General features: G+C 55.5%; 5 protein-coding genes across 5 annotated transcripts; 3 read left to right on the top strand and 2 right to left on the bottom strand.

Annotated features, from left to right (window-relative positions):
• Positions 1–1,451: 1,451 nt before the first annotated feature.
• Positions 1,452–1,780, top strand: ISF_00414 (hypothetical protein; the record flags this gene model as incomplete). The annotated part of the gene is made up of 3 exons (XM_018844021.1): positions 1,452–1,514; positions 1,576–1,703; positions 1,756–1,780. 3 exons carry the CDS (start codon positions 1,452–1,454, stop codon positions 1,778–1,780), a joined length of 216 nt encoding a protein of 71 aa, XP_018708471.1.
• Positions 1,781–2,846: 1,066 nt separating this feature from the next.
• On the top strand, positions 2,847–3,303 carry ISF_00413 (hypothetical protein; the record flags this gene model as incomplete). Its single annotated transcript, XM_018844020.1, has 2 exons — positions 2,847–3,080; positions 3,136–3,303. The coding sequence occupies 2 exons, from the start codon at positions 2,847–2,849 to the stop codon at positions 3,301–3,303; spliced, it is 402 nt and encodes a 133-aa protein (XP_018708470.1).
• Positions 3,304–3,790: 487 nt separating this feature from the next.
• Positions 3,791–7,414, bottom strand: ISF_00412 (DEAD/DEAH box RNA helicase; the record flags this gene model as incomplete). The annotated part of the gene is made up of 2 exons (XM_018844019.1): positions 3,791–7,210; positions 7,277–7,414. The coding sequence occupies 2 exons, from the start codon at positions 7,412–7,414 to the stop codon at positions 3,791–3,793; spliced, it is 3,558 nt and encodes a 1,185-aa protein (XP_018708469.1).
• A 1,018-nt stretch (positions 7,415–8,432) lies between these two features.
• On the top strand, positions 8,433–9,424 carry ISF_00411 (HCNGP-like protein; the record flags this gene model as incomplete). Its single annotated transcript, XM_018844018.1, has 3 exons — positions 8,433–8,522; positions 8,583–8,646; positions 8,736–9,424. 3 exons carry the CDS (start codon positions 8,433–8,435, stop codon positions 9,422–9,424), a joined length of 843 nt encoding a protein of 280 aa, XP_018708468.1.
• Positions 9,425–9,868: 444 nt separating this feature from the next.
• ISF_00410 (hypothetical protein) lies at positions 9,869–11,227 on the bottom strand (the record flags this gene model as incomplete). Its single annotated transcript, XM_018844017.1, has 2 exons — positions 9,869–10,775; positions 11,082–11,227. The coding sequence occupies 2 exons, from the start codon at positions 11,225–11,227 to the stop codon at positions 9,869–9,871; spliced, it is 1,053 nt and encodes a 350-aa protein (XP_018708467.1).
• Positions 11,228–12,211: the final 984 nt, after the last annotated feature.

The following is a 12,211-nucleotide window of genomic DNA, read 5'->3' as shown; positions in this document are numbered from 1 at the left end:
ACAGGCATGGCGACGAAGAGGAGCGACGGGCGCTGAAAAGAGAGCGCAAAAGTGCTGGCCGGCTGTCGTGAGTGGTGAGAGTGGTGAGAACCCGGATGGACTCGCGAACATGTTTTCAGGACAAAGAGAGGAAGGTGCAGCAGGTCGGTGGGGCGCCGTTCCGCCAGTCGCTGCTGGTACAGGGTACACACACCCATTCTCATCAGTCATGCGCAAAACTTGCCAGTAACTGGCCAACGAGAAGTCTTGTACAGATACGGAGCATCTTTTGATCAGTTTTTCTAGCGCCCTTGCAACTTGCTCAAAACGACATGTGCCTCCGATTCCCGGCTGTGTTTCTTTCGCTGTGCTGTGCTGTGCTTTGTTCTGTTTGTTTCTAGGAATGTTAGGTACGTACATGAGAACATACAATGCTTGCAAAATCAATGCTGCCAGCTGCCAGCTGCTGCTAGCTACCCACTGCCCACTGCCCGCTGCCCGCTGCCGCCCGTTCATCCCGCCGCGCCGCTGCCCCTCCGCCGCCCACGTCTCCATTCCGGAGTCGGCGCCCGCCGTTTGCTCTCCCCCAACGGATCCCCTCGCCGCGCCACTCCGGACCGCAGAGTGAGACACAAAGCCACGCTGCACTTAGAACCAACACCTTTTCCCGTGCACTTTAGTTTCTCAATCAACGCACGGGCATCCACTTCAATCACGTGAAATCTTTCCATAGGTACTTGCCTACCTAGTAATATTGCCCCTGCACTACCAGCAGCTGCCCACCAGCGCCCCGCTGCGGTACTTGTGGTACCCGCAACTTCCAATAGGAAACCAAGGTACCTTGCCCACAGCAGGGGTGCACCTGGCTCTCTGCGAATGACCGTGTCGCTAAATAATACGAAGTCGAAAACACCATCATCACCATCACCATCACAGAAGTTGTTGGTCCTCATTTTGCACTGTGTCGAAAAACCGTGATTTATCTCAATTCGCACTGCCAAGGCGCCGATCGATTCCCTATGCGTCGTCTGCCACATCGCAAAAAAGGAGGGGACTTCCCCGCGTCATTGGCTCGTCACTCATTGGCCCGTCACCACTCCCACCTCGATTCGCCTGCCTGCACACTCGTCTCTCCAAATCGAATCAACCAGTACAAACGAAGCTTTACTGACTTGCCCCTCTCTCCCTGTGCGTTCCCTTTCCATCCATCGCCTGTTCATTTCTAATCCACCCATAATCGACTGCCGCCTTCTAGGCCTTGCATGACGCCTCAGACCCCGTGCCGTGTCCCCCGCAGTAGTCCTTCACAGCTTTCTGCTATATATCCTCGAGATCCCCCTCTTTTTGTTTTCCATCCTTCCCCCCATGCAGTTTCATCCAATCCATCCAGTATCCATCAACAATACAAATCTTGATCACCTGCCAACCATCTTGTACACAATTCTCAACACTTACACAAGCTTCAATCCACCATGAGCTCCCCGACCCAGCCCCAGGACGTCCCCCCTCCCACTACCGAGCAGCCTCGTCGCCGAGTATGATTGCTACCCAAGGAGCAATGGTTATGCCATCAACAGTGCTAATGAGAATTGGTAGAGCTCCGGCTGGATGCCCGCCTTCGAGGGCCTCACCCGCAATCGCAACGAGACCCAGGCAAGTGCCCGTCGCCAGAGCATGTCTGACCAGCAGGCCAAGCTCGGAGTCTTCGGAAACTTCTTCCACAAGTAAGTGCAAAACTTGGTCGATTGAGGAAAGCTGGCGCTGACGGGAAGATAGCAATTTTGGAAGAAACTCCAAGTAAATTGTCGCCTACAACGGAACGGAATATCGAACAAGACCAAAAAAATTAAAAAAAAATTGTATCTACTACTATGTTTCAATACTGTCACAATAGTGTTTCTATATCTATTCATTGGAGTTGGTCAACGTCTTGCTTTCCTGTAATCCAGCTTCTTCAACGATAGTCTGGCCGCCATCACCTATATTCAATAGCTGAACACGAGTTCTCGGGCGCACTTGATGATCCACGGCCGATTCATATCTCTTGCCCAGAAATTTAACATGTTTTAAACAAAGATATCGTGAATCTAATCATCTTTCATGTTCACGGTACCAAAACGCGCTTCGTATCCTATTGAGTAGACCGCGCGCGCTTGATAGTCGCCAGAGCGTTGGAGCATCTCAGCAAATCCGTCGAGCGAGCATTACTTGATTTGGCGACTGAAATGGACTTGTAGACTCAGTGAAACTACGAGAGAATATGCAAAAAATACCTAGCTGACTTGGGCAATACTCAACTCACAGGCGTAGGTGGAATGACGTCTGCATCGCACTTACAACGACCAAGGGGCTCACCTGTATGAATCCAGGCAAAACCACTCAGCAGCCGCAGCATGGCCATCAAGCAAGCGCCGGAAAAGAAATAACCAACGGAAATTTACGTTTTCCTAAAACGTCCTGGTGATAAGCTGCCGTCTGTTCTTTTAGCTTCGTCTCTATTAATTACCTGTACCTGGCCGTGCTCGGTGCAAAGCTTATCGCGGCCGGCCCTATCTTGGCGAGGCCGACATTGGAAATAGCAAGCAATCCATGCCAGACCTAGTCCCAACAATTTTTTTTACTTTTCGATGATTCTCGTCAACCCGCACCGAACGCTCCGCGTTTAGTCTCCAGCCACATGCAAGTTCGTCTTGGCGCTGAAGGAGCCCATGCCAACGTGTTACACAACCCGCAGCCCGCCAGCGTGCGCCACAACCCACGCAACATGCTCCCCCACCTTCCTCCTCTCTCATCCATTAAAGCCACTTTCGCCCTCTTGTTCATCCCATCTCCAATTCTCTACGAAATCAGCACATACCCCATTCACCATGGGAAATATTTGCGGAAAGCAAGACCCCGAGGACCGACTCGGGCCCGGTCGCCGCCTCGGCTCCGCGCCGCCACCCTCCGCGACGAGGGCGTCCGTCCCCGCCTCGCAGGCGGCCACCAAGAAGCCCAAGCAGACCTACCAGAGCGAGGCTCGCGTCGTCGGGAGCGGGGGCCCCGGGGGCCAGGGCGCGGCGGCGACGCCGGCCTCGCAAGCGGCGAGGGAGAGATGGAGTGTAAGTTTCTCCTACAGGTGCCAAATCTCTGTGTCTGGTTGCGCGCTCAATGGAGGGGGGGGGGGAAAAGGCCGTGGAGGAGGATAGGAAGAAGCAAGAGGCGCAAAGGAGGAAGAAGACAGGCGCGGGGCGCATACTCACCGCCAAGGAGAGGGATGAGCAGGAACAGAGGTGGAGGGAGATTGACGACAATGACAGACAGGTCCGGGGACAGGCCAGCTGATGATGTTGACCGGGTTCACTGCAACGCCAGCGTTGCCCTCACCTTGCTGTGGACTAGATTTCTCGCGATACTTGTGCCGGCACACAAACACGCAGAAAGTCGCGTTTACCTCGCGTGGTACTCTTGCCAGCCTCTCTGTCTCGCAAGGGTTACGCAAGATCACGACTTACCACGATAATACCCCCCATCCCTCTTACCATCAGTCTTCTTCAACCCCCCGCGGCTCACGATTTCATAGACGTACGTACCAGCTTTACTCTTTAGCGATAAACCGTCATCATATAAATGTTACTCTTTAACGATTCACTTTCGAGCATGGCCCGATGCCCAGGTCAAATTGGAAAACGGGGGGTTCTAATTTCTTCCTGCCTGACGAATAATAATTACATCACTGTTTACAAAGTCCTCTTCCCACCACAATCGACAAACCATCATGAACGAAAGGAACGCCCGCCAAAAGAAAGCCAAAAGCACAGAGACAGGCACATCACGTAACCGTATACCGCCCACTTGTCGGCGCCCTGCTGTCCGCGTCCGCCGCCGCGATCGTGCCCTCGCGCAGCAGCCTCGTCAGCTCGTTGAGCGCCGAGCCCACCACCAACTCCGTGTCGCCCTCGATCAGGATGTACAGCTTCGGCTCCGCGCCCTCAGGCACCTCCTTGCCCGCCGGGTAGAAGTTGCCCTTGGTCGTGATGGACGTGCCAGTGGCCTCGAGGATCTTGGCCACGTTGGTGCGGTTCGTCACCGCCCAGCGCGCCTTTTGCGGGAAGTCGTTGATCTCGAGCGTCGCGTGGAACGCGCCCGCGTCCGGCCCCTTGTTGTCGATGGGCTGCCCGGAGCGCAGCTGCCCGGCCTTGCCGAGGCGGCTGTTGATGGCGCTGACGGCGGAGCTGACCTTGTCGAGCGGGTTGTTGCCGCCACCGCTGGCACCGCTCTTGGACGCGCCGCCCCCGGGGTTGCTGGCCACCACGCCAGAGGTCTTGATGACGGGCTCGTTGACAGCGGCGGCAGCAGCGGCTTCGGTCTTGTTGGCCTCACGGGACTGGATGCCTGACGCCGCGGCCCTGATGGCATCAAGGGCCCGCTCGTGCTTGTTCTCGTCCTCGTCCTTCTTGTCCTCCTTCTTTTCCTCCTCCTCGTCGCCTTCCGCCTTGTGCGTCTTACGCTCGCGCATGCGCGCCGCCTCGCGCTCCTGGTCTAGCCGGTCCAGCCCCTTGCCACCAAAGCCTGAGGTGTCCTTGGCCTTGCCCGACTTGACCTTTTCGCGGTGCGCCTTGCGCATCTCGTTGAGACGCTCGGGGACCGGCTGCTCGCTCTGCTCTAACGCCTTGGCAATGCCTGGCGCACAGTTCTCCTGCTCTGGCGTAATAAAGGTAACGGCCACGCCCGTGTTTCCGGCACGACCAGTGCGACCGGCGCGGTGGACGTAGTCTTCCAAATGGTTGGGTGCATCGTAGTTGATGACGAGCTTTAGTTGCTTAACGTCCAAGCCTCGAGCAGCAACGGATGTCGCAATGAGAATGGGGACGACGCCCTTCTTGAAGTCGGAGATTGTCGAGTCGCGGTCTACCTGGTCCTTGCCACCGTGGATGGACATACACGGATAGCCCTTGACCATGAGCTCCTTGAGCAAGTCGTCGGCCTTTTCTTGCCTCTCGACAAAAAGTAATGAACGCGCATCCTCGTCGCGATCGTATAGCTCACCAAGCAGCTCGAGCACGCGATGGAACTTTGTGTTTTCATCGCGAACCTCGACAATCTGCTCAATCTCCTTAGCCACGACACTACGCCCGCCGACGGTAATCTCCACAGGGCTCTTCAGCACCTTCTTGGTGAGCGAGTCGATGATGCGCGGCATGGTGGCGGAGAAGAGGATCGTCTGCTTGTCGGGGCGCATGTTGGCAAAGATCTTCATGACCTGCGGCTCGAAGCCCATGTCGAACATGCGATCGGCTTCGTCCAGGACAACGTAAGTGACGCGGCGCAGGTTGGTGACGCGACCCTGGTTCGCGGCGAGCAGGTCTATCATGCGACCGGGCGTGCAGACGATGATCTCGGCACCGCGCTTCAGCTCGGCAATCTGGTCGCGGATTGGAGCACCACCGTAGGCACAGACGGCACGCATGCCCATCATCTTGAGGAACGGTTTGCAGTCACGGTGGATCTGGGTGGCCAACTCGCGCGTGGGCGTCATGATTAGCCCGATGGGTCCTTCCGATTCCTTCAACGGAGACTGATCTTTGATGTGGCGGAACATGGGTAGCAAAAAGGCCATGGTCTTTCCAGAACCAGTCTTGGCGACGCCAATGACGTCGCGGCCAGACATGAGGGCGGGGATCGCCTGCATCTGAATCGATGTCGGCTTCTCGAAACCCATGTCATCGATCACGTCCAGCGTCTGTCGAGTGAGACCGCATTGCGCCCATTTTTGTACAGGCTTTGGGACGTCCTTGCCATTGACCTTGATGCCGTCAAGTTCTGCTCGCAGTTCCGCCACTTCGGTCTCATTGAGCTCGCTGAGCTCGACAGGCTCCACCCAAAAGTTCTTTCGGATGGGCTCGATGTCGATTTTACTGTAGTCGACTGTAGGAATCTCCTTCTTCTTGCGCTTGTTGGCCATGGCCAGGACGGCACTGGCATCGGCGGCATCATTGTCCACCTCGTATCCATAGTCGTCGTCGCTAAAGTACGCTTCGGGTTCTGGGAGCTTCCTGACTGTAGATACCTTTTTGGGAGGTGGGCGCTTGATTTCTTTCTGCTGCAAGTCATCCATAAAAGCATCCAGGGGATCCACATCGTCTTCCTCTTCATCGACTTCCATCTTTTCTTCCTCGACAACAGGGTCGGCTGTTCCATTCGTCGCGGGGACAGCGTCAGGTTCTGCCATGGCTTCGTCGCCGTCTGCTTCTTCTTTTGCGGCCTCTTCTTCAGCTTGAACGCGTCTCTCGTGCGCGGCGCGGGCAGCAGCGGCAGCCTCCTCTTCATTCTCCGCGAATTCGTCACCAGCATCGTCGTCGTCACCGTCGTCTTGATCAACATACGGCGTGTCGTCCGCCTCTATTGGCAGGCTGGGCAGCTTTGTCAGCTTGCGCATTGTGGTCTCTTCCTCGTCTAGGTCAAGTTTTCGCTTGCTTGGAAGCTTGTCGTCGCCCTGGGACTTGCCGAAACCAAAGGCGCTGGTCTTGGCGCGATTGGCTGGCAGCGCGGATGCGGTAGATTGCTTGACTGGGGCGGCTAATTTGCCTTGGCCGGCATTGATGGAACCGAGAATGGACTTTGTCGAATCGTGGGTTCTCGAAGCTGACTTTTTAGCGATGCTCTTAGGATCGAACTTGCCAGCGTACGGTCGCACGGGAGACGCATTTCCAGACTCTGGACCTGGTGTGGGAGAAGCGCCAGAGGAAACGCCAGGTGAGGCGGCAGCAGAGGGGACGCCGCTGGCCTTCTTGTCCATTTCTGCTAGTAGACTGCGGGTTTGGCTGGGGTTGACCTCTTTTTGCTTCTGTGTCTCTAGCTCCTTCTTCTTCTTCCACGCCTCGAGCTTAGCAAGACGTTCAGCCTTTTTCTTATCGGCATCGGCCTGAGCCGCGGTGGCACCGGCCGGTTTGGAGGGCTCGTCCGAAGTACGGCCGCTATCGCCATGCGGCGTGTTCCTGCCTCGACTGTCACTGCGATTGTTGCGAACGTCAGCCCCTCGGGAGTCTCTGCCACGCGAGTCGTCTCGCCTTCTGTCGCCGTCGCGCCGACCGTCAGGTGATCGGGCCCTGTCATCGTAGCGGTCTCGCGAGCGCCGCCTGTCACGGCCGCCGCGGTAGCGATCGTGGTCCCTGTCGAGAGAGCGGGAGCGATCCCGTCGGCGGTAGTGGTCACGGTCACGGCCGTCGCGGTCGCGGTCGCGATATCGCTTCTGTGGATGGGGTCTCGCGTTAGGACGCCTGTTGAGCGGTTGGTTAGATGAATGGCTTCGGCGTACCTCGGGTGTACGAGATCGAGAGCGCCTGCGATGGTCTCTGTCGTCGCGACGATCGCGCGGTCGGCGATCATCGCGATGCCGACGGCCACCGTGGCCACCGGCCAGGCTTGGCGAGCGTGAGTCTCTTGGCCGAGCCATATTGCTGGTGGGCGGCTGCTTTCGCCGTGGCTCAGCGAGACACTAGAAGGAAGCCTGCGTTGGTGAAATGTTCTATGTTTTAGGACTGCGAAACGCCTGTGTCGCGGTGCGTACTCCTAGAATCTCTTTGGGCGCCCTGACGCCTAAGCTGTCCCCGTATCCCTTGGTGTGAAATATTCTGGTTTCTAGAGCAGTTCCGAATGGTCCATGTGTGCGTGACGAGCTCTGATTTGCAAAAGTCGGATGATGCAAGTTGTTGGAAAAGGATGCCAAGCGCCGACTGTGGTGGGTTGGAAATTTCGACCGAATCAGGCACCACGGCTGAGCGCCGGCCCCACTCGATAACTTCAGTGGCATGCGACAGAAACGCATGACGGCAGGCTGCGTTGAAGAGGTAGTAACAAGGGCATTATCAAGCCAGGACTATTCTCCAGAGCTATTATACAGAGCTAATCTCTAATTTTCAAAGAGAGAAGAAAATGCCGTAATGCGACAGAATTACAAGAGCAAAAAGAAAACCCTCGTAACAATATGTGGTGACATACGTCAGCATCTCTCTCGTAGGAACTCGCTAGTAGGGCTCTTGTACTTGACTTTGATTGGCTTTTCTTATCCTAATAATATATTAGAAATTAATATTACTCTCCTGACATTTTTGCCATTCTAACTCAGTACGCCGTTCATCTACCCTCTCTCTCCTCTTTCGTTAGCATGACCATACGTTCCCCGTCTCCGTTAGACCAAGCTCTCGCTGAGAAGCTGGTTTGAACAGCAACCCGCACATAAACAATCCTACCAAATACACTTTTTGAAAACACGAATAAAACATTCCTGGGCATTGTTCCTCTCTTTGTTAGTATCCTCTGTCCATATCCGCCGGCTTTACACCATCACTTACACAGCGTGGCAGGTCCCGGTTAACCCTCAGCCCCACTTAAACACCAAAACCTCAAAGCCCTTTGCTCAAGCTCTCGACTCGACGCTGTCATCAACCTCACACTCCCGAGCACACAAAACAATGGCAGGCTTGGTAGGCTACGCGAGCAGCGATGAAGAAGAAGTTGACGGAGAGCAGCCGCAAGTGCAGCCCACGGCTCCGTCAAAACAGGTACGCGACGGCACAAATCAACACATCATTCCACTCTCAACTGCTCATTCACGTCATCAGACTCAAGCACCACCACCACAACCATCACAACCCGCAGTGACGAGTGCATCGGAACCCGAAACCAGTGAGCTTTTTTTTTTTCCTTTTTTTCTTTTTTGAAAATCATTCGACGCTCTCTTGATAAGTAACCAGAAGGCTAAATTTGCATGCTAGCTGTTTCCAAAACGCCACCACAAGCATCACCTCCCTCTCCGCCCGCCCCTGGGGCCACGCTCCCTCCTCCTCCTTCCAGCGCCACCGCCGCGCCTCTCGGCCCGTCCCTCCAATCCACTGACCCATCCTCCTTCGCTCCTCTCCCTGAACCAACCGACCTCCCCCCCTCCTCCTCCCTCCCCCCATCCTCCCCGTACACCACCACGCGCGCCCTCATCCACGACCTCACCCTGCCCCCCATCCCCAACCTCGACCTCCCCTCCTCCCCACCACGCTCCCCATCCTCCGCTGCCGCCGCCGCTGCCGCCACCGACAAGAAGTGCGCGCACTTCCTCAAGCTCAAGCGCGCGGGCACGCACTTCAACGCCAAGCTCGAGCAGTCCACCGCGCTGCGCAACCCCGCGCTGACGGACAAGCTGCTGCGGTTCGCCGAGGTGGACGGGAGGGGGCTGCAGTACCAGACGACGCTGACGGCGGGAGTCTGGGACCCGGGCGCGTTCCCGGAGTGGGCGTTCCGGGACGGGCTGCGCAGGGCAAGGGACAGGGTGGCCAAGGAGAGGGAGGCGGCGAGGGCGGCGCCGGGGCGAACGAGTGTCGAGTTTGTGCCGGCAACGACAACGATGGCGGCGGCGGCGGGAGCGGGAGCGGGAGCGGGCAAAGGAGAAAAGCGAAAGGGGGCGTGGCAATAGCATACGCAAGACGTGTGACACCGAACGGTAATAACGGAGGCGACGAGTGAGATACACAAAAAAATGTCACAACTAGATTACATGCTAAATTTGCACCTATAATACAACGCATTGATACCCACGGTGTGAACAACATATATCACCATTAACTGCCATTGAGGCTACTAACTAGACTATTCGAGGTATCTTGAATGCGCCGCTACCGGAGCTTCACATCCTGTCTTCTGTGTTAATACTAGAACGTGAGAGTGACCCCGCCAAACAATGTACAATGTCCCCTTCTGGGGCAAGGAAACCCTGACCCTCTGGTCGTTTCGCGTCTCGGTTATTTTCATTATCCAACATCATAAAGCAAAATATGCGCAAGGAATTGACAGGCCCTTCCACTTGTAAACCTGGGTATCGAAAAGAAAAGGCTTGCATACGGCATCGAACATGGTAAGACTACTTGCTAGCAGTTTTGGAGCACGTGACAGCGGCGGGGATGTCGGAGCGGTAGAGGGTGTCGGTAATGTTGAGGCTAACGGTCTGGTTGGCGTGAGCCAGAGCATACTGGAAATAAGGGATCTCGGCGCCGTCACGGGTGACGTTGCTGCCGATGAGGCTGAAGTCGGCGACGCCAGTCTCACAGTAAGGCTTGGCGCTCGAGGCAAGGACAATGATCTGGGCTTGGTCGAGGCTGCCGGTGACGTTGAGGATGTTGTTGCCGGGCACGAGTGTGAGGTCGTTGATGTAGAGCTTGCCGAGGTTGGTTCCGAGGAAGTAGTTGTTAAAGGTGGCATTGCCAATATCGAGGGAAAAGTGCGAGGGATTGGGGAGCTCAACCCGGGCGTAAAAGTTGCGAAAGTTGGGGTCGGTACCGTTGTCAACCTTGAGCTCAACGCGGGGATCAATGACCTTTGTGCCCTTGAAGAGGTTGAGCCCCTTGACCTCGAGGACCTTTTGAAACGTGACGTCGTACTTTCGGCTAAGACCGCTAGGTTGGACCTTGGTCTTTCCCTTGATGCCAATCCTGAGCGTCTCGTTGTTGACAAACCAGGTGTTGAACTTGCTGAAGGCGTCCATGTCTTTGATCTCGACGTGTTGGTCGACGTTGACGTTGGAGTGCTTGTTGGCGTTGGTGGCAGGGAAGTTGAGGACAGCGAAGGGGGTCTTGTCATCCGTGTCCTCGAGGTACATGTCGCCGGCGAAGGGGTCAATGTTGGCCTTGACAGTGCCATCGGTGGAAATGGTCGAGTTGATGGTCATCTGGTACGAATTAGGGGTGGCATTGCTAATCTTGACCGCGACAATGTCGAGCTTGGCATGGTTGATCTTGTCCTGTGCGATTCTGGGGACAGCGACAAAGATGCTGTAGGCAGCTTGGTTAGCATAGGTTTAGCGAGTGACAAGCACGCGGATTGGGCAATTTGAGTTTCTTGGTGACTGGTTCTAGATGGCACGCGTGTGAACCAGCCAAGTGTGTGTGGGACTGGGGGAAGTAGATTAAACTCTGGGCAGAGCGACGGGGGATGCCAAGTCGAGCAGCCCTACCGACCCTAGTTTCCAAGACGAATAGACAAGAAGCGGAAAGTTTGGCCAATTGCGTCGGGCAAAACAGAGAAGGATGAGAAGGTCCGGGGGAAGAGGAATTGATAACGCGACAGGAACCACTCACGTAAGGAGGATAACAAGGACGGCAATAAGGATGAAGATGATGAGATGCAGCCACCAGAAGCGCTGGCAATGGCGCTTGAAGGCGGCCTTCTTGCCGGGCTGGGGAGCGACGCGCTCCGTGGTGGAAACCTCGTTCTTGTCGGACATGGCGAGAGGGGATTCCGGGAGTTGCAGTATGCAGGTTTGGCGTCGAGCAGAGTCGAGATTAGGAGTTGAGATGGAGGCCTAGACAGGGGGCACTGCGACAGGCGACAAGCAAGACGAAGCGAGGGTGTTTGAATGTCGAGAGACGCAAAAGAAAAGCAACTCCAACTGAAGAGAAAGAAAGGGAGGGGAGGAGGGAACAGAAGGGAACGGAGGGAGAGGAGGGTAATAATAAGATGATGGTGTTGGATTACGGACTAGTGTTTATACTTGCTAGTAATAGTAGGAGGTAGGAAGTGGAGGGTAAAAGCCATGTCGCGGGTTTAGCTTCCATGTGAGCGAGGAGACGGACTGATTTGGTGGTAGAGGAGGTGGATGTGGATGTGGATGTGGAGGACTTTCGGTGGCAAGTGCGAGCGAGCGAGACAGCTGGGCTGGGGAAGGAGCAAAGAAAGAAAGCATGGACCCTGACACCCTGGACTCTCTTCGGCGTTGCTCTGCCCCACAGAGTACCTGCAGAAAAGTATTTTTTCTTTCTCTTGGTGATTGCAACATTTTTGGTTGGTTACTAACTGGCGACCTATGAAGCTTGGCTGCTGAATGGTGCATCTCGTGGCTCTGGACTAGTTAGTGTACATAAGTACTGTAGTACGGGAGAAACACCCAGTTCAGCCGGACGGGTGGTGGCGTGGCGAGTCTGTTTTGTTCGACTCTGTCTGTCTGCGTGTTTTGACTTGGATTCTGGAAGTTCTGGCATGCCGAGGTACGTACCGTATCCTCTCTGGAAGTGCTTGGAACTTACCGTACCTAATTATCTAATCCATTCTGGACGTCTACTGTAGGCATGTACCAGAGAGTCATCTCCAAAAACGGCTTGCAGTCCTTCCATCACCACTCGCCATCATCAGACCACCAACTTCATCTCGCAGTCGTTAAAGTCAGAAACTAACAACATCAGCCCAAGCCAATCCAGACGCCATCTCTCTT

This window comes from Cordyceps fumosorosea (assembly GCF_001636725.1).
Source record: "Cordyceps fumosorosea ARSEF 2679 chromosome Unknown scaffold_1, whole genome shotgun sequence".
Taxonomy (NCBI): domain Eukaryota; kingdom Fungi; phylum Ascomycota; class Sordariomycetes; order Hypocreales; family Cordycipitaceae; genus Cordyceps; species Cordyceps fumosorosea.
Note: the sequence above shows the minus strand (reverse complement) of the source record. Positions and strands in the feature narration are given on the sequence as shown.